Source organism: Puntigrus tetrazona, chromosome 5 (genome assembly GCF_018831695.1).
Source record: "Puntigrus tetrazona isolate hp1 chromosome 5, ASM1883169v1, whole genome shotgun sequence".
NCBI classification, from domain to species: domain Eukaryota; kingdom Metazoa; phylum Chordata; class Actinopteri; order Cypriniformes; family Cyprinidae; genus Puntigrus; species Puntigrus tetrazona.
Genome location: NC_056703.1, coordinates 15,174,388 through 15,200,385, shown reverse-complemented (window position 1 = coordinate 15,200,385; position 25,998 = coordinate 15,174,388). Strand labels below are relative to the sequence as shown.

Genomic DNA, 25,998 nt, shown 5'->3' with positions numbered 1-25,998 from the left:
TTTGTCGCTCTGCTGACAAAATGCAATGTTAAAACAATGTGTTTTGGTTGAGGTGGCAGCGTATTCCGGTTCATCACAGCTTGTCACATAATACATTGACTGCTTGTCTGTTAGAATTCAACATGGCATCTATTTTGGAGCGATTTGTTGTTAAATACAGCTGGAGGTCACGTTGCATTTGCAACTTGTAGGATTCGTTTCTGATCAGATATGGAATCTGCAAACAAGGCTGAGTGTTAAGCTCGGAAAGCATTCAATGAATTCAAGGCCATAAGATGATTGTGATTTAAGTTGACATCTAGGGGCTTTCTCCAATGATACAAATGCCAAGGTAGTCATGTCCTTTAATAATCCCTAGCATGACACCACCTGTCAGTGTTTAATGCAATGCAGAGGAAGCAGTGCAAACTTTTTTTGGGAAATTCAGCCTGCTGATGCACGAAACACAAAACAGATTTTCTTAACTGCCATTTTTTCCTAATTTTAAGATGTTAAGAATAAAGCACAGGTCTCTCCGAGTAGGGTTTCTCTCATTAAGTGCGAGGAGTGTGAAATGCAAAACCTGGAGTGGAGCTTCAGACTGATCACAACAGGCTGCTTCATTTACACCGACATACAGTCTGAACTCTGAAGCGCAAGTTCCTTGATTTTATTCGCTTTTCGTTTAGCTTGCACGTCGCCGTTGTTCTAAATATCAGCACACCCGTCCTTGTACAAAATCGCGTGACGCCGCTTAAATAAAAACCTATGTTTCTGAGTAAACGAATCGCTTTTTATTCCGTAACGGTCAGAGGCCAGCGATACTGAGCGGGTCCAGCAGCAGAGAGGGCGCGTGGGGAGAAAAACACGTCCATGACATCATCCGCCTTGTTGTGATTCCCGTTTCCACCGGGTTCATCTCGTGGATGCTATCACAGGATTCCCACACTGATTTCCCCCGTGTGCAACTTCAGCTCCTCCGTCACGGTCTGAAGCTCACGCCCGCCTTGGCTTTACTTGCGGTATCTTTTTTTTTTCTCGCTCCGCGGTTTAGCTTTCGATTTCGCCATTGTTAGGTTCAGCAGAAGAGTTATGAGGACGACTGAGAGATGCTTCCGGTGTAAAAGTGATATCTTCATGAAAGCTGTCGCGAGGAAGAGCTCTCCGCTGTGCTCATGCGATCGAGGCTATTGTTAGAGGAGATGAAACGGTGTCGGTTGGCGTGACACACCTGGGATTGTTACAGCAGACCTCCAAGCACGTATTTCTACTGTTCCCCACATCCATCGTGCCTGCAAGCGGAAAAGATTCGTTCGTTTCGCCGAATATTAGTTAGAGAAGCCATTCTAGTGTGTGTTATTTCATGGGGATGTGTTCAAGGCAAGAGAGGATTCAAAAAGACGTCGACATCGTAATTCAAAGGTGTAAGGCAGAGAAAGACTGCCTGTTTTCTGGTGAGTTTCCATTGTCTCTTCTTATTAAGAGAGCTGTCTTCCTTTAACAATTGCCATGGATTTAATCAACACAATTGACAGGCTGTCAGTCTCATTGCTGATGGCTTTATTTCCTCCTTTACCCAGAAGCACGATGTGTTCAAAAACACGTATGTGGCTAATGTGCTCCAGCTTACGCAATTTAATCTTTCCTGGACGTGATAAATTATGCAATAATCAACTGCAACCGAGGGCCTAGCAAAACGTAAACTGCCTTTATTATCACTACCACATATTCTGCTCTTATCGTCCTAATACAGGCATTAACATTCCTCTCAGGTGTTGTTTTGTGATGTGAATGAATTTTCAATTAGCCCACGCCTTACTATTGTTTAGCGTCACACATTTATTAGCCGTCAATATATTTCTCCCATATTCATTGTCGGTGGACATTCCCTGTTGATGTTGCCATGGAGACTACACTTGTTGAAAGGGACTTTTTTTGTGGTCCATTGTGTTGTATTGTTCAAACCCCCAAGTTTGATTGTCTGTTTGTTTCAGACTTTCGATTCTCAGACTCCACGTTCACGTTCACCTACTCAAAAGGACCTAAAAGGTAAATATCATAGAGGCAGCTGTGCTCTGAATGTAAACAATTGCTGCACACCCACACTCCTGCTGTGTTTATGTTTTGAATGATTAGCTATACGTATATTTGTCAGTGCTCAGTTCGCGAAAAATGAACATTTCATCATCGTTTTATCAGCCTCATGTTGTTCAAAACCTTTCCCGCTTCCGTGGAAAATAAAAGATGCTGCCAGGCGGAATGACTATATCCATTCCCTTTTATTTTTGGTAAAAGATGGAATGAAAGTGAAAGGAGAGGGAGGCTGTCGTCCTGACTAACATCTCATTTGTGCTCCACTGTAGAAAGTTACAGAGGTTTAGAGCAACATGAGCATGAGAAAACAATGACAAAAGTATTTTGGTCATGATGTGCAAGGCTTTAATTGGACTGTTTCTCTCTTCACGTTATACCCCATCAATGAGAACAATAACCACATCTTCATTGTTGTTGCTTACTTCTGTTGTGGTCAGCAGTGATTATGAATTCCTGTGCATAAATATCTACCACCTTAAGCATAAGCAGTCTAGTAGTTGCTCTGTGATTAACAATAGCTTGTATTTACATATAATTAAGTACCTTGTACTTTGTCATTGACATATTAGACGTTGACTAATCACTTTTACAGTGATGAATAGGCAGCCATTTTTAGCTGCTGTGTTCCTCATAAAAAAGAATAAACTCATTATTGTGTGCTAGCAAACAACCCGGAGCACTAAGAAACCGTCATTTGCACAAGTCATGTACTTTTCTTTCTTTCTTTCTTTCTTTCTTTCTCTAGCTCATAAATGCCATTTTTAACCCTGTGAATCTGAATCTCTATATTCATCGCTCCGCTGATCTTGAATGCCAGTGTCATCAACTGTGGTTGTTCTGTTTGCATGTCACTTTCCAGGGGCCACACGTTTGTCGATTTGCTTGAAAGCTGTGCATATTTGACTGATGAGATTTGATGACAAGTTTAAATATTTTTGATTTATTTGTCATAGAAAGTCGTTTACTTGCTTGTCTTGACATTACAAGACAGTACAAGAAAAGCTCATGGTTTGTTTACTGAATGAATGTTTGTCTGCTAGCGGAAGTTCATGGTACTTTCAGTAAGGAGTGGATTTGGGTTAGTCTGTGAAAGCTTGACGTCAAATGGGCACATCTCGTCTTACTCAAGTCTTGTATCTAATGCACAATATTGTCTGGTGAAAGGAAACATGAGAAGAACACCACTGCTCTACTTCTTTAAAGGGCGGTCTTTTCAATCTATTGACCTGTTTGCTATACAAACCCTTAATTTAAGATCAATCAGATTTAGATGAGAGACAGACAGCTTTTTCTTTGGCATAATGAGACTTGCAACCTCATTTCACGATGAAGTCAGATGTGATACCAAACTGAAATTTTAGCTCGAGGCCATTTAGATGAGAAATACCTGCAAAGCTACTAGACCTTGGTGAAAACGAGCCCCAACTATAAAATTCGCTCCCTATAGTCATGCAAATTTTATGATAAATATGCTAATTAAAAATGAGTTGTTCAGGAAAGCACTTTAGGCTCACTGAAGCAGTACCAGTAATGATAAGAAGGTCCTGGAAAGATTTATGAAAGTAGAATGGTGGATCTTGTCTTCCCAACAGTAGCTTTTAAATAAGGTCCTTGAGTTTCAATTACTGTTGGTTAAAAGTGGTCTGTTGTATTATATAATTTATTTGTTTTACAGTAATTACAACTCTTAATGCATTTACATGTTTTGGGCAATTCTAAAATATGCACTCTCATTTGTTTTGTAATGCCGAACTCAGCTGAATGTTTATTTCCGTGTGTAGACGTTCGCCACAGCAAAAATGTAATCCATTTAGGTATCCTGAATTAAAAATGGGGAGTTCCTTGTCATCTTCTGTTTGAACTGGTTTGCAAATGTCACTCTTGTTCTTTAGAGGAGGTGCCTTGCATTATAAGCAGGAAATGAGCTGGCAGGCTCTCTATGAAAAATCATTACACCTTGCCTCATAGAGGAAGTAGCACATTTCCTGTTTGTAGAGCTGCAACATGTGCTCAACATCTTTCACTGAAGGATCAGCGTTTCTATGTAATATAGACACAGCCTCATTTTTTTTTGCATCTTTTTGTGTTTTCTTGACAGAAAACAGGGTAGCTCTAATATCTGATATGCCAGATAACCCTGATATTCTATACAACGAACCATTGAAAGATGGAAATTCGCATGAAGATCACATTTGTTAGATGTTACCGAAGTAGGTATAAGATAATTCAAGCAGTGAAAAGAACAGACAAGCCCATAATCCCAAAGATGCAGTAGTTTCTCATGAATAATCCATCATGGCTGAGATCAACACAAATTATGTTTGAGTTTCATCATCTTCGTATAACTGAATTTGCATAATTACCACGAGTGCTAAATTGTGACAAGCTCTAATTCAAACAAATGTTGTTGCGTTGGATGCGGATACTGGCAGACCGCTGGAAATAAACTTTGGGTCATTTGGTATACTATATCAAAAGGATGTAATTATTAATTCAGGGAGTAGATGAGGAAGTACCATAATAATATGAGATCCTATTAATGTTGTAGGTGTACAGTGCAGAAAGTGAAAGTATCAAAAGCAGAAGTAGCTTGGCATTCACACACCACAGTGGGTTTTTGTAACCGTTTTATGCCAGTTTAAGATTATATAGAGCACAGCATCTGTCACCAGTGCAGACTTTACGGTTACAAACAAAAATATGTGTATTTTTAAGTGTGTTTATCATGTGTACTAACTAAACTGTGTGTGTGTGTGTGTGTGTGTGTAGATATATATATATATATAAACACATAAAGTTTATAGTACACATGATAAACACACTTAAAAATAAGTGTGTGTGTTAGTTTATATATATATATATATATATATATATATATATATATATATATATATATATATATATATATATATATATATATATATATATTGTGACGAGTCGGCTGCCCCTCCTCTTTATTGTCACCATCACCCCGTCCTTTATTCGCCGCCCTTCACCAGGCTCCCGACGGGAGTGGGTGTGTTCGAGAGGAGGGGCGGGTATTGTTCAGGTCTGGCGGCGTGTGACGAGGCACACCTGAAGTGAGTTAGCCTCGTTACCGTCGCCGTTAAATACCGAACGCGCCTCTCCTCGGGAGACCGGTCTCTTCCCCCGTGCATGCACGCTGGTGTCCTCGTGGGTCCAGGAAGGGTGCGCGATGGACCTCACCCCGCCGTCCGAGAAATGCGTCGTGGGACCCCCGTAGTCCAGGCTGTGAGCACACAGCTCATCCCATTCTGCCGCCGGAGCAAAGAAACGACGGAGACGCCGCGGAAGAAGCCGCCGCCCCTAGCGCCCCGGGCCAGAAAAAGGGGAGCGCGTGCGACCGCCGGACTCCGCCCCTTACCTGGACCCTTCCCCCCCTGGAACACGGCCTAAACCTGCACGTTACCCGGAGCACGACGAGGACACCAGATCCCCCTTTTATTTGGACACTTTCCCCCTTGGACACTTTTATTTTGTATTATTATTTTGTTAATAATAAAAAGCCTCTCCGAGGCCTGACGCCACGCCCACTGTGTCTGTCGTTGGCTCCTCCCGTCACATATATATATATATATATATATATACACACACACTTATTCAGATTATATAAGGGACAGGTGCTAATGTGATGAATATATGAATAGTTAATGTGCCAAATAGAAAAATATTTTATAAAAGTAATGTAAAAAAAGGTTACTTTCTGCTTAAGCATTATCTGCCCAACTTTTGGCTTCTTTCTGTAGTTGTTTGTGGGGATACTAGTGACACACATGAACTGTATATCTGCAGTAATTTTATACTTTAGCATCATGTTGAGCTCTGATTTCATCAAATTACACTTATCTTGTGGCAGTATACTACTTGCTTGTGACCTGTGCAAACCATATGGGAATGATTCTCTCAGTGTAATAGACAGTTGAAAAACGACTGTAGATACACTTCTGACATATACCCAGAGGGTTTCTTTCTCCTGTAGAGGTTCATCCGCATGTAGAGGTTGCTTGTTTGCACTGAGGTCCATGCATTCTTCATCGCATAAACGGAGTAATGCTTTGTTTCTGTCTTGGTTAGCAAGTTTCAGATGTAGAAGATCCTTGGCATGTGACCCTGTTTGTCAGCAATTTATAATGCTGTTCTTTCATTTTTATCTAAGAAATCAAGCCAGCCAGGGCAGGAGATACCAGAGGAAATAGTTGTAATTACCTTGTCATTTTGGATTTGGGTAATTGGTGGTCTAGTCACTGAAAATCTGTACATTTGACATTAGAAATGAATACTTATTACTTTATTGCACTATCCAGACCCTGTAAAAGTATTTTCATTGGAAAAATGTGCCTATATGCGTTTTTGCAACACTCCAAAAACACCCATATATATATATATATATATATATATATATATATATATATATATATATATATATATATATATATATGAATATTCAAAAATTAATTTTGAGACTAAAGAAGGTATGTCACTTTGTTTAGCCACTTTGCATTCCTTTTTTTATTAAAAGAGCTTTTAGAAAGATTTTATAAAATATTTTTTATGAAGGATGGTCACTTGGTCAAGAGGGTCAATTGTTTAGTTATATTTTACCTGAAAAGATTTTAGATTTGTTATCGTACATTAATAAATGTATGATATATAATGTTATATAGACCTAAATTTATCTGTTTGCTGTTTTGTGTTCATGTAACTGTGGTACTGTTCCACTATTGCCATGAAATAGCCTTTAGGTGCTGGCATGTTAATAAGTTAAACAAGTAAATAATGTGTTTGCTTTTGTTAACAACGTCAGGTAGATTTAGGGTAAGGTTTTGGTGTAGTTGGTATGTTTATTTTCAAACTCAATAGAGCATTAACCTTTAGACCTCTTACTGAATTTTATTAAACATAATCGAATGCTTCCAGATTCATGTTCATGTGTCTAGGATGATTTTTTTTGCTTTTTTTTTTTTTTTTTTTTGCTTAAGTCATTTAGATGTGAAAATAGTTTTTTAAATTAATTATAAGATGTTGTATAATTGGCTAATAGATGTTGTTAGACTTTGTGTGATGGAACATAAGCATAAACCACCTGAACTTAATGCATTTTTGCAGTTATTGGCATTTAGCAGATGTTTGAAAGAGTTGAGAAAAGTGTGTTCATGTCACCAGTAGAACCCTGTATCATGCATACGTAACACAGCCCAAGTAATTTTCTAAACAAGCCATTTGGCATCGTGAATATTGCTTCTCTGTGAGTGGCACCATCCTGTGTGAAACTTCAGGAGGGGTTTCACTTTCACAGAATCTCTGTATGGGCTAGTATTGCTTTCTGTGCTAGTGGTAGTCTACATAGAGTGCGCTTGTTTTTTTTTTTGGGGGTTCATGGTTATTTGCCATGATTTTTAGTGGTATGTATAAGGTCATTGGCTCCATTAATTTCTGAATACATTCTCTCATTTTGTGCAATGGAGCAAAAAACATAAGCACATAAAGGTCACCTGCATGACATTATATTTTCGCTTTTGCCAGATCAGCCGATATCAAGGTAATTAATATGATTTTGGCAGTTTCATACTGATCACTATAGGGCTTTTTAGCTAGCCACTTAATTTCCACATTAATTCAAGGCACAGGAGACAATGTCCTGTTGTCAACACCGTTCGTAGCAACCTTATTTACTTGATTGCGTGAAATGGATACCACACTTTCCTTAATTACCTTTTACTTAAGTGTTTAGACAAGCTGTTTCATGACTTGCGGGCAGCAGCCTTCTGGGACCTTCTGGTGTCTTCTGTAGAGCGTCACTTGAAATTTATATGTAACATCTCCCTATTTGTCAAATTAATTATTTTTAATTAATTATTTTTAATTATTAGGTTGTCTGTGGTAACGCTAGATGGCTTTTTGTATTGAGAGTGTTATGCTTTTGCACTGCACCAAAACACAAAATGAATAGATTTTTGTTGTTATTATTATTTGTTTTATAAAAAAATTTTTGTAGCTGTTAATTTGTTTTCATTTATTCATAAGCCTTTATGTGAACAATTTAGATTTGTCAACGATTCATTGTGAGTGATGGGTTCCAAAATCTACGACCATTCCATGTTAAATGTAAAGAAAAACAAAGAACAGAAATGCTAAAAATAGAATAATATAGGTAAAGATTTTTAGCTTTTCCTATATCATTCTATTTTTAGCATTTCTGTTCTTTGTTTTTACCGGTTGTCTCAAATATTTGAGCCTTTAATCTTTTAGTTTATGCATTGCAGTTTATGTGGAAGTACTGTACTGAGTCAGGTCGAATAAATGAAAAGTTTATTACAGCAAGATTGAAACGGGCGAAAAAAAGAAAAAGCATCAGTAGCTCTGCGTTGTCACAGTATTTGATATGATAATATTCAAACTGTTTCTGCTTTGATTCAGTGTGATGAAATGGGACATTTTGTCAGGTACCATATGTGCATGAATGTGTCTGAGAAGCAGTTTAATTGACTGCAGTGTTATATGTATTGCTAATACTGTTAATATTTGTTTTTTTTTTATTTTAGGGTGTCCTACTCTGTTCATGTCTCTGATGATTATCCAGGTATTGCACACACAAACTGATGTATCATTTGTTTAATTAATGGATCATAAACCCAAACTCTCATTACTCCTCTGGATGTTACAATAAGACTAGTACTACAATTTAATGAATTATTTATGTTAATTACTATTTTAATGAAGGATATGATGATTAAAACTGGGGGTAACGTTACAGGCCAAAACATTTAGATTCAGCTAATCAGTAATAAAACCAGCAAAAAAACTTTATTGACAAAAGGGCACAGGACATATCTTGGGACCAGAATGTCATGTAGAGTTGAGAGTGGACTTTCTATGAACCAGGGAGTAACCATTAGGAACACTCTAGTAGAGTTCACATAGAAATTTGTAAAAACAATTCGAGACACATAAGCAAATGCATAACGATACCCTGCCAAGTATCCACAATGTTAGCTCTGTGCCAGTCCGGTTTTTCTGTTAAAATAAAAAAAAATTGTTCGCAGTGCCATTTATTCCATATTTACGTAACTGGCCTGATAGCAAAAATGATGCAGCGTTTGCATTGTAAAGTAAGCTTTTTTTAATAGTAAACAGAAGTTCAACATTTATCCCCTTCAAAACACACACACACACACACATTAAAATTGCATTTTGTTGTGAAGCTGTGGTGTTGCTCTTAAGCTTAAAATGTACTTTAATGCTTTGATTGAACACACAAGAGTTGTTCCTTAAATCTAAACGTAGAAGATGCAGACCTCCTTTCTGCAGGACTTAGTGTAGCCCGAATCACAGCATAGTGGCAGACAGTCAGCTTTGCATAAGAATGAGGAATTTGCTTGGACAGATTTAGAAAACATTGCCAAAGAATACCATGGGATGTGTTAACCTGAAAATAGTGGATTGTCCAGAAACCGTAGAATTGGCGCCCATTCACTCTCATTTGGAGTGTTTCTATTTATTATGCATAAGTTGCAAGTTACTGGTTTTGGTTATCACTTGGCTTGCCAGGCTTGATTACACTGTTAGATTTTTTACAGGTATACTTTCCTAGGTGTTTAATAGCACCTGCTTGCCTTTGTCTTTTCAGATAACACATACGTGTCTAACTCTGAAAACAATGATGAAGTGTTAGTCACCAGGGATCCAATACCAGTGATTTTCCACAGAATTGCAACAGGTAAGAACCGTTACTATGTAATCACAAGAGCTGTAGCTGAAGAAACCCAATGAATGATCAGATATTTTAAAGTCACGCTTAAAAGGAAAAGGAAACCAGCAGCTTTCCTGATCCAAAGTGTACTTCAGGAGTATTTCAGTCATTTTAAAATTTGATCAAGGCCCTGTCAGCTGAATATTTTTGATTTCAACACCTACACGAATCAAATTTCATTGAGATGGCTCAACAGTTCAACAATAAATTTTCAAATCTACCATAAATGATGGCTAGTTAAAAAAAGTACGGCTTTAGAAACACATGGTACTGAATGAATACCATACCATGTTAATGCTTATGTAGGCTACATTCATTGAAAAACAGTAATAATGTAAAATATTGTTGCAAATGTGTGTTTTCTATTTTAATATAATATAATATGAATATATAATGAATATAATAATGCATTGCTAAATAAAATGGATTTTTGTTTTCAGAAAAATGTTGTCTGCAGACTGTTAAATAATAACATATGCCAAAAAAAAGAATATGGTAATGCAGTGGTACATTTTAGTACTTTTTTGTGTATTGGAATCATTTAAAGATCCTGTTATTGCAGTATTCACAGTGTTAGCCAGTCTTTCTCTGTTTTTGGAGCTGTTTGATTACACTGGCAGTAATCCTGGAAATAAATTATCCTGGAATCATACTGCATTTCTTCTGCTCCTTTTTTTAGAACCGACCAAGACATATGTGCCAAAACAAAGTGGCAAAACAGAAGAGATCTTCACTAATTTCCCCCAGCAGTTAGTTAAAGGCTTAATAGATGCTTGTCATGCACACCTAATATTTTTTTAATTCATACATTAAAAAAAAAAAAAAAAACCTTGAATTCTTCCAGCACAGTACAATGGTTAGAACGTTTGATAGTTTAGATGTTCAGGACATGACTAGGCCTGTCACAAGAATTAAGCCAGTTATGATCTTAATCAGAAATTTTCCGTTTGCATGTCATGTCATCCATTCTTCTCTGTCTTTAGAAATACGCATAAATAACGATGCCACCAGCTGTCTGTCTATTAGATCAAAACTTCAAACCGACAAAAATGCGGTAAAACCATATTTTTTTTACTTCTACCATAAAAATGTATTTACAAATGTTAGGTGTAGAAATGAATCTCTTTACTGTGACTAAAGTTCTACCTTGAAACCTTTGAAACCTCTCCAGTGCCATTATGCTATAGAGGAGGATTCAGAGGGGGACAATGATTCAGAGGAGTTCTACTATGTTGGACAGGTAAGTTCAGCTACATTTATTTACATAACATTTCAGTCTGTGGATGGAATCTGTGCAGTCTTATTGACTTATTACCTACAATCCATATATTAATAAATAGCAATAAATATGTTGAAATGGCAAACTGTGCTGTGAGTATTCCGGTTAAATTGTTGTCATAGTCGGTGCAAACATGCCTTTTGTATATTACTGTGCAATGTTGTGAAGGAAAGAAATTAATACTTTTAAATAATCACTGAATTCTCTCACAATGGTGAGAATGAAAAATAATATTAAATGGCTGTGTTGTGACACTTTTTGGTGCAGAGTGAAATTTAGAAGCATGTGCAAATGTGACCTTTAGTTATCGGGATAATAGTGAAAGTTTCAGAGTTGGAGTTTGCTAAGCAAGGTCCTGCCTCACATGGTCGCTCCAGCTAAACTTCCTAAGGTCTTACAGGTATAAAACCGGCTTCAAATCCATAGCACCTGGGGCTTCAGACTTTTCATTTCATGGTAAATTTACTTAAAGTAGTTTGCAGCTCATATAAAAGAACTATATAACTCCCTTAACTTTTAATGATTAGTCCCTCACTCTTCTGAGAAGGTTTCCATCCTGAAAATGAATGTTTGCACACATGGATTGTGCTTAAATTAATCATGTGACCATCCACTGGCGCAAATCCATAAAGCTGGAGTGAGCGAGCGAGCGAGCTTTGTGTGCTCTGTGAGGACCAGTCCAAAGGCGATGAAGATTCATACCCTAATGCCTGTGCCATGCTGTGAATGCTCACTGACTCTTGCTGACTGTAATGTGGCAGTTTTGCAATCCTTTGCTGTTTTGATGGTCTCAAAGCCTTCGGGAGACTCTTCCATGCCACATGCTGACTGATTCTCTCTGAACTTCACAACAGCTGGTGAATTTTCTTGATCTCTGTTGTACTGAATATCTAAAAAGACCATACTACATCCATCATTTACATCGGCGAAAGCATGATCAGTGTATGTATCGGGCCATATTAAGAAATTCTTTGTAACTTCCATGTCACTAAATGGAACTGCAAACATGACTGATTAAGATTAAATAGTCACAATAGTTTGCTGAATTACTAAACGTAAATGTGAGGTAAATGTCTTTCAAACAGATAACGATGTCTCAAACTAATGCTTAAACAGTGTTGCTGTGAAGGGCAAGTCTAGAGTCTCATACAAACAGTTCAATGTTTATATAAAACCAATAAAAAATTCTTTACTTGCTCAGTAGTCAAGGACATTTAATTAAAATTTTACTTTCCCGTCAACTTCCTGTTAGCAATTATTACTGACTAGGCTTATATGAGTATTGTGATTATTCTTGAGAAATATGGTATCTGCATCCTTCTAAAACACAACATGTCGGTGTCTTTTAATCAGCTCAGCTCAGCATTACAATCAAAGGATCAAAGAAAATAAAATCAGTCAACGATAAAATCATGTAGTCTGAGGATGCTTTTATGGCAAATTAACTTTCACAAGGATGCCAGGTAGTTTATTTTGGACACAGTCTATGAGATCTTATGATAATAGAGTAATCTAAACTCATGGCTTAACACTAAAAAATTTTTATACTGGCCCTATTGGAGTGCTGGTTCAACATTATTTCTTGCCCCGCCAAAATTTTCATTGGCCCTACCACAAAAAAATAATAGTTAGACTCATGTGACCTTGCATTCTAATAAATAAAATCATTTGTAATTGAAATTTCAAAAACTACTAGCCTAACAAATTTAAGGTTCTTCAAATATTAAAGAAAAGTGCACAGTCATTAAGAACTAATGGGAAAAAAAATTTATTTAAATTTAAATAATTGCAATAGAACAAAAATACAAATTACATGGTTCTTTAAAAATGTTTTCAGGTATAGAAAATTAATAACCAAATTTCAAATAACATCGCATAGTCTTCACATCATAAATGAAATGTATTAAATTATGTTAATCTTAAAGATAGATATTTTTAAGAATACTATCCAACACAGCAATTAGTAAACAACATCATTTTGCATGTTTTTGTCTTTTCAGTGGAAAAAGAAAACAGTGCAGCATTTGAGTTGTCCTTTGAATTAGCTTGAAATGCTTAATTTGGCAAGGATTAAGAACAAGTGTAGATTATAAACTGTCATCAGTGCTGAGCATCTGTAACACTGACCATGGGTCATTGGGCAGTCCTTATTGTTGAGTGTATAACATATATATATATATATATATATATATATATATAATCAATTGTTAAAAAAATGGAGAGACATCAGGTTAAAAAGAACATGATTAATGTAAAGAACCTAGTTTAAAGTGTTCTGGAGCTTAGACTGATCATTGTGTAAAAATGCACCTCTGAAGCCTCGAGGTAGAAACAGTGGTTAAACAGCTGTCCCTGTGTTTCTTGATTTTGAACTAGTGCTCCTGTGTGTTTATGCGGGCAGGTAAATTATGATGGAGAGCTTCACAAACACCCCCAGCTGGAGGCTGATTTGGCAGCCGTGAGGGACTTATATGGCCATCATGCAGTATCTCTCAGGTATCTGACCATTCATTTTTCTTGATCAAAAAAAAAAAAAAGTAGTGTGTAAACATTTTACCAGCTCAGAGAAAAAGTATTCAAACTGCAACTTCCTTCTAAAATCCCCCACCACCAGAGAAGTGTTTTATGGGAAGCGACACCTTGAGTAATCATTCTTTAGCGTTCTGGCACTGTTAACCCACTCAAGGACGTTCTCTGCCTGTGCCAGGTCCCATAACCCTCAGGTGGCCGGTTCTCCAATCTGTCATTTGGGGAAATGCTCTGTTATCAACTGAAGAAAGGTCTGTGAGAGTCTGAGCGGTTTCAGTTTGATTACAGGCCTGTAATGGTGTAATGATTGGTGTGGTGTTTTTTTTTTATCCTGACAAAGAAGCTTTCTGTTAGCTAATCTGCGCTGCAATCAATGTTGGAGCAAATTTATAGCAAGAAATATCAAATTGGAAATTGCTGCTTTTAAAAATGCTGCGAACAACAGTGTCCATGCTTTTGTTTGAGATTAACTCTGATGTAAAGAACTCATGACAGATTGTCAACAAGAACGTGATTCACCCTGCAAAAATCGAGTCATTTGAATGGTGTTTCATGCGACGACAGCTATTAAAAGCTTTGTCCTTGAAAGTTTATCTTGTCAAGCTGCTTTTGATAACAGCAGACAGTCAAATGAAAGAACAGCATGAAAGACTCTATTCATAGCAGCAGAAGTGTGTTTTATATTCGGTCTAGTGTGTGATCTGTGTGTTGCGTTTGCTCTGAGTCATGGATGGAAAACTATTTTGAGTATTTATTCTGCGCTCTGCTTGAAAAATGACCTGGGCTGGTTTTGCTGCAGTGGGGTCACTGAGGCCCCCTTTAATAATTCCAGGACGTGTCCCACTGAGTGGTTTTCCCTATTCATTGAACAGGGTTTTAATGAAAAGGCAAAACTGCTTTTAGATCATTGCACAGCATTTTCTGTAAACAGCAAAACGCATCTTAAATGATTCCTTGAAGTTGCTCTGATTTTCTTTTACCGCAGTAAATATGTAATTTTGTGTGTTTACATGCGTCTGAACATGAGTGTGTGCGTGTGTGTGTGTGTTTATCGTCTGTATGTAAGCTGTTTCCTCTTGACAGATCAAAGGGGATTATTATTTCCTCAAACCTTTTGCTTTTGAGACACAGTGACTGCATTTGGGAGTGAGTTGTAACCATGGTAACAGTTAGCCCAGAGCAGCCCAACAAACTCATCACAGTGGTTTTATGAGAAATAAATGCTTTGAGTGAAGCACAGCAACAGAGCTGGAGCATTAAACTGCATCCTTCCTACGTCAGGGCCACATGCTAACCAGTAGCCAAATATTGATGTTTTGTTAGCAAATTTGCATTAAGTCTAATTTCACTCAGTTATTTGCTGATAGATAAAAACAGTCCTGTCTTATTTTTCCTCTTTCCCTTCAAACCCGTTTAAAATAGGGTGCAAATGACTATTCACGTCAACTTTAAAGGAGAGTGTTTTGCAAGCCGGCTGTATAAATAAAGTGAAATTCTTCATCATGGCTCAATTTGTTGTGAATTCCCCTTTGAATCCTAAAAGCTTTGTGCTTGACTGGCAACTGAGTAATATATTCTATTGTAAATTTATTTGTATTTTAAAAGCTACTGTGTTATAAAGAATAATCACACTAGCAGGATTGTCAGAGATGGAATTTCACAATCACCCAGCCTGAAACTGTATCTATCCCCACCCCACCCCCAAATACAGGGAATATGGTGCCATTGATGATGTGGACATCGACCTACACATTGATGTCACTTTCCTAGATGTAAGTGTTATTGTTCAGCGATGATGATTAGCACATTTTTTAACACGATTGTTATTGTTTGTGTGAAGTTGAAAATGATGTTTTTGTACATAGGAGGAGATAGCACTTGCCTGGGATGTGATCCGGAGTGAACCTGTTATTGTGCGGCTTCACTGCTCCCTCACGCAGTATCTCAATGGACCAGGTTAGTTCTCTCTCTCCCACAAACATACACACTAAACAGACTTTCTGTAGTAAAATATATATCTTTTAAAGATCTATATGTTATGTTGAATTGAGCATGGATGAAAATAAGGCTGTGAGGTACAGACGTACAGTCTTAACGATAACGCATTATAAAGATACAAAAACATCTTTCCAAACCGTTTCATGTTATCCCTCACAGCTTCATTTTTATTCCTTTCAAAACTTCAGTCTGCTGTCATGTTTCCCCAACCAGGGGTACATAAAACTTTGTTAAACGTATAAAAACAGCTCTTTAAGAAAACACTGCAAATAATTTTCTTGTCAACAATATAAGGATCATTTGGCCAACTTAGATGTTTAGATGTTTTTATTATGTGTTCCTTTTTGCATGAATACAATGTGGCTTGTTCTTGTCAGTAAGAGTCGTCTGAGTGTTAACAACACTTATTGTTGATTGGAGATTTGTTCAGAATTACTTGCCTCAAGAACATGGCCATTCCAGCTCAGATTGCGGGAGAAAGAAAGAGAAGTTACTTGGACATGGCCATAATGCCTGCTCTTGTTCTCCTTCCAAGATATTACTCATCATAAGAGGCTCATTTGAGAGTGACCTTCTGTTCTAGTGTTTTAAAAACCTCTGATACACTTTGATGGCCAAACATTTGTAGTAAACGGTTACATTGTGTGGTATGGTTACACTTTGTTTTGCAATACGTTTCTCATGGAAAATGTCATGTGCCGTTTCCAGTTCCCACTGTTGATGTGTTCCAAGTGTCTACAAAAGACAGATTTGGACTTGGACATCAGTTGAAAAAGTAAGAAAATACCGGAAAGTGTTTTCTAGTCTTATATAGGGTTTCTAGTGTCATTTAACCTCACGAGTGTGTTGTCTCTTGGCAGGGTAATGCAAACCTTTGTCACACAGCAGTGGAAGTGTCAGAGCAAAGATAAACTCATCAGCCCACACAGCAAAAAGCAAAACGAGAAGAAAGTGAAGTCTCCCCTGCACATTTTTTCAACTCTACGCAGGTAAGAAAAAGAATCGCTAAGCTACACCAGTATTGGACAGTTTATCAGATACAGGGTAACTATTGTCCTGAGTTTTATATACCCCTTTATAGCTCCTTATAAAAATGTTCACCAATAAAATTGGTTGCTTCTTGTAAATGGTAAGATATTTAATGTACCACACACATTAAAACAATTAAACTCTTCTGAATTTTTTTTCTGTTCTTACTTCGTATTGCTATTGCTTTGTAAATGCCATTACAGAAACAGTTTTTCAAACATTGAACCACTATTCTCTGATTATGTTTTAACCAGTCTCAACCTTACTCTTGTTTGTAAGCTCACCTGTGGTTCAAAATGTGTCTTGCAAACACTCAGTCATTGTATAAGGCTGCCTTTGATGCTTTTGTCCTGTTTTACCGGAGTAAATTTGTCTGCAATCAGCATATGCAGTATGTGAGCACATTTGGTGATAATTTTTTCTCCATACATTTCATATTCACAAACTTATGTCTTCAAGACCGACATTAACTTTATGCTAACAAGTGGAGTTTGAGATGTAAGCGCTGAAATATTCTATATGAATGATCCTAGGGTGAGTCAATGGTTGGTTATCAAACTGTTGCAACTGCTGACACAAATCTGATGTTCCATTGATTTCGAAAAGGATCAAAGAGTCTGTGATGAAATTTACTTTGTAGGCATGGGTTTAGCATTTAAAAAGCATTAAAAGGAAATTTTACCTGTGTGTGTGTTTCTTTTCAGATGAATAATAAAAATGAGAAAAAAATAGTGAAGCAATTTGTCAACAATGCTTAAAGCTTTGTATCTTATTAGCTCCGGCCCAACAACACGCATTTCTACTGCGAACTATGCAGACCTCAACATGAAAAATGAAATGCTGTGAATCAGCCAATGAAGCATTCTGAAATGTGCAGGATTTGCACAAGCGTAATTGCACAACATCTTTCTGTGTTCCTTAATTCATGTTGTTTGATTAATGTGCTGTGCTTGTGCAAACTCAGATCCCCCAGCTACCCTCCTCCTGGCTGTGTGAAGAGCAAAAAGAAGCTCAAACCTGAGCAGGATGGCATGTCGAAATCCCACCGTCTGTTGCGGCGAACATGCTCCAGCACGGTGAAGCCAGAAATGGACGGCTGCGTCGGCAAGTCGCACAAGCTCCTCGGCCATTCCCTCTCCAGTGACCCTCGGATGGAGCAACATCAGCCCCTCAAGCAGCCCCACCGGCTGCTGCCGAGGCCCTGCTCAACCACAGTTAAACCGGAGGACTGCCCGCCGCTGCGGCCTCATAAACTGTCGCCGCGGTCGAGCGCGGCAGAGCCTCGCTGTGAACACGCTGCTGGCAGTAGCGATGGCGGTGCTTTAAAGCCCCACCGGCTCCTGGGCCGCTCCTGCTCGGGCAGCGTGCGGACTGAAGAGCTGGATGGCCTGAAGCACCACCATCGTCTGCTCAGCAGGTCCTACTCCAGCAGCACCAAGATGGGCAAAAACGACATCTTTAAAGAGCCTGTCACAGAGAGCAGACGCCTCTCCCTTACCTCAGGGCTAATTGGCATCCTGGCCCCATCACTCTCTTCCACACCTCAGGTAAGGATGATCCTAGAGGCTGCTTATATAGTTACTTGAGATTACATAATAAATTAGACGCTTGATTGTGTGTTTTGGTTATGAATGTATTGAAAAGGCACCTGTTATGCCTCTTTACAAGAGTCCCCAGAATGTGTCTGTGAAGATTCTGCTAAAATCAGATCATTTATTGTATCATTTTAAAAAGCCCAATTTTTGCATGTATCTTAAAAATGCAAATGAGCTACTGCTTCCTGCCCCTTTTCCAGAATATGGTGACTTTACAGCTTCTGCCTCAGATTCTCTGACAAAAAAAACATTTTTTTTGGTTTCAATTATGTCTATCACGCTGAAATCATGCGTTTAAAGCCATGCCAATTCTAACCTCATTAAAACTGACATGGTCACACATTCTGTGAACAGCCTGATCTGAGAAACGGCTTTTTTCAAATTTATGGGGATTTGTAATAAATTTTTTTATCATTATAGGGTGGTCGTGTACAGACACTGCCAGCACGCATTTATGTTCAAACAACATGTGCAAGTGAATTTTGCATAATAGGTGCCTTTTAACAGAATTTATTTACTGCAAAAATAACAACTTCACAGTTAATTTCTCCCAACAGTCAGATGAGTTTAACAGGTTGAGGACAGGGTGATTTATTTTAAAAATGTTCTTGCAGAGAAATTCAGTAATTGAAAAAGTTATTTATTTTTGTCCTACAAGTGTATTTTTTGGCATGAGGCATTGAAAACGACGTTGTGCATTTGACTTGTGAATTCAATTTGGAATTTTAAAGGAACTTTTTTTTCTGTTTTCTCGAGTAGCCAAACATTGGCGCCAAATCCATTCCAATCAGAGACAGAGGCTTCCTTGTTCAGGTAAAAAAAAAACATCTACACTTCTCCTTTTGCCTTAATTGACTTAAATTCATTCATCATTGAATTTGGGGTCTGATTAATACAACTTTTACTTGCAAATACATGCAAAATCCTTTCCTGAAGCAAACTGAGCTTGAGGGCATGTAATTGGTTGCAGTAGTTGACATTCTCCAGTCATTAGTATTCTTATGACCAAAACTGAATGTGCAAGAAACATATCAGGAAATATTCCTTTCAAATGATTCAGAAATGATGAAAATAGATTTTTTTTAATTTGATGTCAGAGCTCATTTAATTATGAGCTCTTCTAGCAGCTGCTGATTGTTGTTACTTTTATAGAGGGGAGAAATGTTACTGAACAGATGCTGTTTGTGTAATTGCAGACTATGGAGTATGCAGAGCAGCGTATCCCTGTCCTGAACGAGTTCTGTGTGGTCTGCGATGAACCTCACGTGTTCCAAAATGGACCAATGCTCAGAGTGCGTCTGTTTGCTCATACTAGCAATTTTGGATTGATAGTGTGAATTCTTAGGATTAATTTTGGATTACTAATAACATCTCACTTCTTTTGTGTCCTACAGCCCACAGTGTGTGAGAGAGAGTTATGTGTATTCGCCTTCCAGACGTTAGGGGTCATGAATGAGGCTGCTGACGAGATTGCCACTGGTGCTCAGGTACACAAACAAACAAATGAAATGGACACACTGCATAGTCATTCTGCATAGATGTTTCTAACCGGGTGCCTTACAGTTTTTGTTTGTGATCGCAGGTAGTAGACCTACTGGTCTCTATGTGTCGATCTGCACTAGAGTCTCCGAGGAAAGTTGTCATTTTTGAGCCATATCCCTCTGTGGTGGATCCCAATGACTCACAAGCACTTGCCTTCAACCCCAGGGTAAAACACGAAGAACATTTAACTTCAGCTTGACCTGTCTCTTTAATGTAATCCTGCTATTCAGAAAGGAATATAGCATTGATTGTTTGAGTTCTTCTTCAGAAAAAGGACTATGACCGAGTGATGAGAGCACTTGACAGTATCGCGTCTATCAGAGAAATGACCCAGGTATCAAGTATAATTTTACACCGATCTCATGTTTTTTTTCTGTGATTGTTGTATCGTTAATAAGGCAATTAGTCAATTAAAACAGAGTGGTTTTTAATAACATAAAAATATGATAAAAATGATTTAGAATGATTAATTATAGTGTATTTTATAATAACTTATTACTATTTAATCAATACATCATATATAAAAGTATAATAATAAATTGCATTAAATGGACAGCCCTTGTTTTTTTACGATTCCTATAACGTGTGTACCTTGTGACTTCAGAGAAGTCTTCCAATGCTTTATACCTAATTTATAAGCCTTGACAGAACGCAGTAACATGTTGACCATTGACATGTCTTCTGCGCAGGCTCCATATCTGGAGATAAAGAAACAAATGGACAAGCATGATCCCCTGGCTCACCCACTGCTGCAGTGGTATGACAAAATGACATTTCAGTCATTATCTACTCCACTCCTGCATTTTAACGATGTGTAAATGTGATGGTGAGCTCTCCTAACAGCTCTGATTACAGTCTTGGGAGAGTGTGTGCATCCATCTTTATGATCATGTGATGAGCTATTACTCATATATTGATACACATCTATAGTCCTGCAGTGGAGGGCTGCAAACCTAATGGGGAATATGACGTGATTGATAAATCCATTTTCTTTACAGGGTGATTTCCAGTAACAGATCACACATAGTGAAGCTTCCTGTTACTAGAGTAAGTCTTGTATCAGTCTTATTAAGCATTTGTAATGATGTCCCTGAACATTTCTGCCATCCAATGCCACAAGAATGTGAACTTTTCTGAGACCTAGATTATGCACACTACAGCAATGACTGCTTAATAGTAGTGGAACTGGAGTATTCTGTTTTCACTATTTCCATCAAAGAGTCAAAGAGAAAAAAAATCGCCACTTCCTGCAAACTGGACTTAAATATTGCTAAGAAAACTAGTAGAAGATTGTTTTGTTTTGTTCTTTTATCATAGCAAACAGATGAAACAATGCAGTCATTGAAATGTGTGCTGTTTGGAAGCGCAGTTGTGACAGATTTCAGAATGACCATAACCTATAGAAGCTAACATATAGAACGAGATCGGCGCATTGCTAGTCAAGTTATTTCTTTCAATGTGCATGGAGGAATTTATTCTGGAAATGTGTTTCCAACATAGTTTATGCAAAAAAAAAAAATCTTATCGGATACAAGGTTTATCCTACTCAGATGTGCGCATAAGCTTTTTATGCTCATTTTTATAATGCATTCACATCTTGGCATTTCCATCCAGCATTTTTTTATGCAATAATCCAAAATGCACCTAAAAATAGGAAGATGGAAACATAGCTAGTTTAACTAATGCAATGCTTTATTGTTCAGAAAACAGTTGGCTTGTTCTAGTCTGGATATTCTAGTGTATATTAATAGTACAAAATTGGTAGATCATGTTTGTGTGCGATTTAACATCCCAATATAATCTTTTTGGCAAGTACGCCCATCCCTAAGTTAGTCTAACTGGCATCACTTTCCTATGAGAGAACCACGACTCCTTTAAAAACCATTTTTTCGTTCTTCTGTATTCCTGAAAAGTTTTAAACTCAGGGAACTTTTCAATATCTCAGTCTCAAGCAGAGAAAATGATTAAGGCTTAACGTCTCAAGTGTATGCTCTTACATCTTGTTTTTCTCACAACAGCAACTGAAGTTCATGCACACACCCCATCAGTTCCTCCTGCTCAGCAGTCCGCCAGCCAAAGAATCCAACTTCAGAGCTGCCAAAGGCCTCTTTGGGAGTACCTTTGCTTTCCAGTGAGTTTCATTTTAAACGCCAAATACAGCAAATCTGGCCCACATCATTATGATTAGGTTACGTGATTAGGGTACGACAAAAAATGTGTTTTATGTGGTCTCTAAGTATATTACAGTATCTGTCCATTCTTGCCATGTTTGGCTAGCTCTTGGCAGTTGTGTGTGCAATGTGAATCAGGCAGTCTGTGAATGGTCTGTGGGTGTGCTGAACAAATGTTGTGGATGCCACAAGCCTGGTTTGCACCACGAGGCATAACAGAGCAAAGCAATAATTTCTTCCTTCAAATGATTTATGTCCACTAATAATAATTCTAAAATTGGAAGTTCATTGCATTGTCACAATAGAAGGAAACCAGTTCCGGCTGTATTAAGTAGTTCGTTTGCTTTTCAACTGTGCTGCAAGCTGTATTTTGAAGGAGTCATAGAACTCAAATCCGTCTTTTGCACAAATCTAATTAAAGGCACAGCTGTACGGGCTTGAAGTGTCTTGCTGACTTGAAAACACTGGTTGTTGCATTTCCAGTTTTCAAAAGACATACTGACTGTGTCTTTTCCTTCTCTCTTTCAGTGGATCACACATAGAAAACTGGCACTCCATTTTGAGGAATGGTTTGGTTGTGGCATCAAACACAAGGCTTCAGGTACTTGCATCTAATTATGATGCAGATGCATTACCCACTGTGTCGGGTGTTCTTTAAAGAGACCGATCATAAAAAGGGTTGAGAGGAAAGATGTTTTTATAGAAAACAAGCTGAGTGAAGTGTGGATGAAGCTCTTTTTTTTTATGGAAATAGATGTAGTACGATGTAATAGTGTATACATGCATGCATAATGCATTATGTAAACCTTTTAAACATCTGAGCAGACTGATGTACACTGACCTTTTTATACCACATCTATAAATTTATGTTCGAAGGAAGGAACTTAAGAAGTTTCTTACAACAAAATATAAAACTTAAGTCTTTACTCCAGTTTGTGTGAGGTCGCTGACTATTTCTGCAAACATATTTCACCTTTTGAGAAGTTTGCAATGATTTAATTCAGTGACATATTGAATTATTGTTTTGTTCGCAGCTCCATGGCGCTATCTATGGGAGTGGAATCTATCTCAGTCCATTATCAAGCATATCCTTTGGCTACTCAGGTCTGGATACCTTCGAGCAAAACTCCTGTGCTTTCTACATAAATGCAAAAATGTAAAAAAGACACATGTATAATTGATTGGCATAACTCTGGCTTTTTTGGAACAGGGATGAATAAAAAACAGCAGAAAGTTGCTTCAAAAGATGAAACTGCTGCCAACAAGTCCAATATTCATTTGCAGGTATTTTTTTTTGTATTACTACTTTTTTCTCCCATCGCATGATGCAATAATTATTGGAATGCCTTTGTTAAAAAAAAAAATGCTTGGCATCCTGAAACCTGTAGGACATGATCTTTCTGTTTTTGACTCCAGTCACAGAAGAAAGGGCAGAACCCGCAGTTTCTGCAGAGCCGCAATCTGAAATGCATAGCCTTATGTGAAGGTACACAATTATACAATTAAGATTATACAATCATCTGCAATCTTTATCATGTTAATAATCACTTCTTTTTGTATGCACATAACAGTTATTACATCTCCAGACCTGCACAAGCATGGGGACATCTGGGTGGTTCCAAATACAGATCATGTCTGCACACGCTTTTTCTTTGTGTAAGTACAAATACGTCTGTCTCGGCACATATCGAATGCATTCATTCCATCACAACATAAAAAACTGATTTGTTAATAGCAAAAGTACTGAACATAAATTGAGCTGAAAGTCTGCTTCAATTGATTTTTTTTTTTATGAAGACGGACAGGTAGGTGACACAAGTATAAACACACAGGACCCTGGCATTCACAGGGAGATCCTGCGAGTCATCGGCAATCAAACGGCTACTGGATGAAAGAGTTTGAACACAATACCGCTGCCTTGACCTCTTTCCCAAAGCTGGACATTTGAGCGTAGGAGGCCAATACCACATGTATTTTTGGTAACCACAAATACACACACACACAAAAAACAACAACAAGTATATTCGCAATCTTCAGAATACACTATTTCTACTGTTCCCCTGGGATACATGCATATTTACACTGGCTATTCAAACTATTACCATTTTGCTAAGTTTATAAATACAAGGTACATTTTGAAAGAGCATGGTATGTCTCTCAGCTCAGCTGATAGACTACTTATTTTTTGTAAAGAATACAAAAAATGAAACTCTTTGAAGAATACAGTATTTTGAGACTTTCCTGGAGAAAATACAATATTCCTGTGAGGATATGCGCCATCTGACCTTGTTTACTAAGAGTTGTACTTGTTAAAGTACATTAATTTGTGTATACAAAAGGTGTCTACTGTATATGCACTTTATTTTTTTTAATGTATGATAGCTGTTTCAAACTTCCATATAATCTTAAATGCCTTTTGAGAGACGGACATATTTATTGTTTGACAGTGCTGAACACAAGCAAGCAACTCCTGATGTTGACTGCATTTACAGCTGATGGAGAGCTTCGACAAGTGGAGTTTTAAAAACAAAATCCCTGTGCTACAGCTAATATTTTCTGCTACTTAAAAAAGTAGCCGTCGGTTTACAATTTCTAAAGGCCTCAGTTTAGAATTTGCCCAGATGTACCGAACCTGCCACTTCATTAACACCGTCATTTTAAACGGACAGTATCGCTGTTACGTTTTCATTTATGAGTGACTATACCAACTATGAAAAAAAAAAACACGATTTAAAAATACAAAAAAACCCTAAAAGACTTTATATATTCGGCAGCGACAACTAAACATAAGATGCATGCTGCTTTCCTCACGTTTTCAGATATTTTGATAATGGACAAAAATCGGCACCCAATTGTAAAATGTCTTTGAATACTTCAGTATAAATCTTTTTTGTAAGGTGATTTTAAGGCAGAATAAGTGTTTGCTGCTTGTTGTTTATACATTGTAATGTATTAACAGAAAGTTCAAATGTGTGAGTTTTCTGTTCAATTTTTGGAATTCTTTATAGTGATGTTTAGACACCTGTGTGGTTGTTAACTTTACTTTCGAAACATTAAATTGTTCGATCATTGAAATCACTAAATCTTTTTTGTTTGAGAATGATCACCCAATATAGGTATTAGGAATATGTGCATAAAGGTAACACGTTTGGTTAAAATTAAATTGTATAAAAAAAATACTATGTCTAAAAGCAACTTTTAAGTCAAGATGTAGCACCGCAACGTTTTTTTTCTCACTTATGGGCCGAATTATGGGTTTTATTAAAATATGGGCACATTAAATATGTGGTATTGATTATTTTGTGTGCAGAAAAGTATTTTGTATTTTTCCATGGGGCTCTGAAATACTGGTAAATTCACATAATGTTCACCTGCAATATATTCCATTTGACCATTGACATTATAGTTTGAATTGAATGGCAACAGCTTATTACATTAAATTTAAAGTTTACATAATCATTATGCATTGTCAATTCTGTCATTACTAAAAAATGTGGTAATCAGATTAATTATATTGATTATTCTTTCAAGTCTACAATCAGTTAATAAATTGTTTAAATATCTTTCAAAGATATTTTTCAAATATCTTTTAAGATGGGGTAGTTCCTACATGCATGTACACTCATAACTGTTGCAACTAACAGCAGCTTATTTTTATTTGTTTATATTTTTCCATTGTGATGGACAATGTTCATATGTGATAGGTCTATTTGTATAGTTTTGTACATTTTCCGCACAATTTGGTAAAAAAAAAAAGGATCATGCTACTTAGCATTTGGTGCCTTATCGATAAGGATTTAATGGCAAACATGACAGTACTGTCATATATGAAAATACTGTATATAGTGTAAATAATGCCACAGCAACATGGAGGCCAAATATTTTCTGTAGTACATTTTTACTTTTTCCTTATTTTGCGAACGGATCAAGGTTTTGGCTTTTTACAAGTTATGGAAATAGTAGCTTATGTATCTGTTTATGTTCATTAAATTCAGATTTGCCAATAATTCA

General features: G+C 37.3%; 1 protein-coding gene across 2 annotated transcripts; it reads left to right on the top strand.

Moving 5' to 3' along the window:
• The first annotated feature begins 548 nt into the window (after positions 1–548).
• Positions 549–25,998, top strand: parp8 (poly (ADP-ribose) polymerase family, member 8). Of its 2 annotated transcripts, XM_043239109.1 has the most exons (26): positions 549–1,433; positions 1,974–2,028; positions 8,637–8,674; positions 9,722–9,811; positions 10,828–10,898; positions 11,016–11,084; positions 13,525–13,619; positions 15,364–15,424; positions 15,518–15,608; positions 16,359–16,425; positions 16,511–16,639; positions 17,644–18,226; positions 19,034–19,087; positions 19,471–19,566; positions 19,669–19,761; positions 19,857–19,982; positions 20,085–20,150; positions 20,506–20,573; positions 20,815–20,863; positions 21,835–21,947; positions 22,516–22,588; positions 23,022–23,091; positions 23,198–23,271; positions 23,404–23,473; positions 23,559–23,643; positions 23,777–25,998. In XM_043239109.1, exons 1-26 carry the CDS (start codon positions 1,343–1,345, stop codon positions 23,877–23,879), a joined length of 2,580 nt encoding a protein of 859 aa, XP_043095044.1. In that variant the 5' UTR covers positions 549–1,342; the 3' UTR covers positions 23,880–25,998. The 2 variants fall into 2 exon arrangements, with proteins under 2 accessions (XP_043095044.1, XP_043095045.1); XM_043239110.1 differs by lacking the exons at positions 549–1,433; positions 1,974–2,028; positions 8,637–8,674; positions 13,525–13,619 and having other exon boundaries at positions 9,741–9,811; positions 23,559–23,642; positions 23,776–25,998.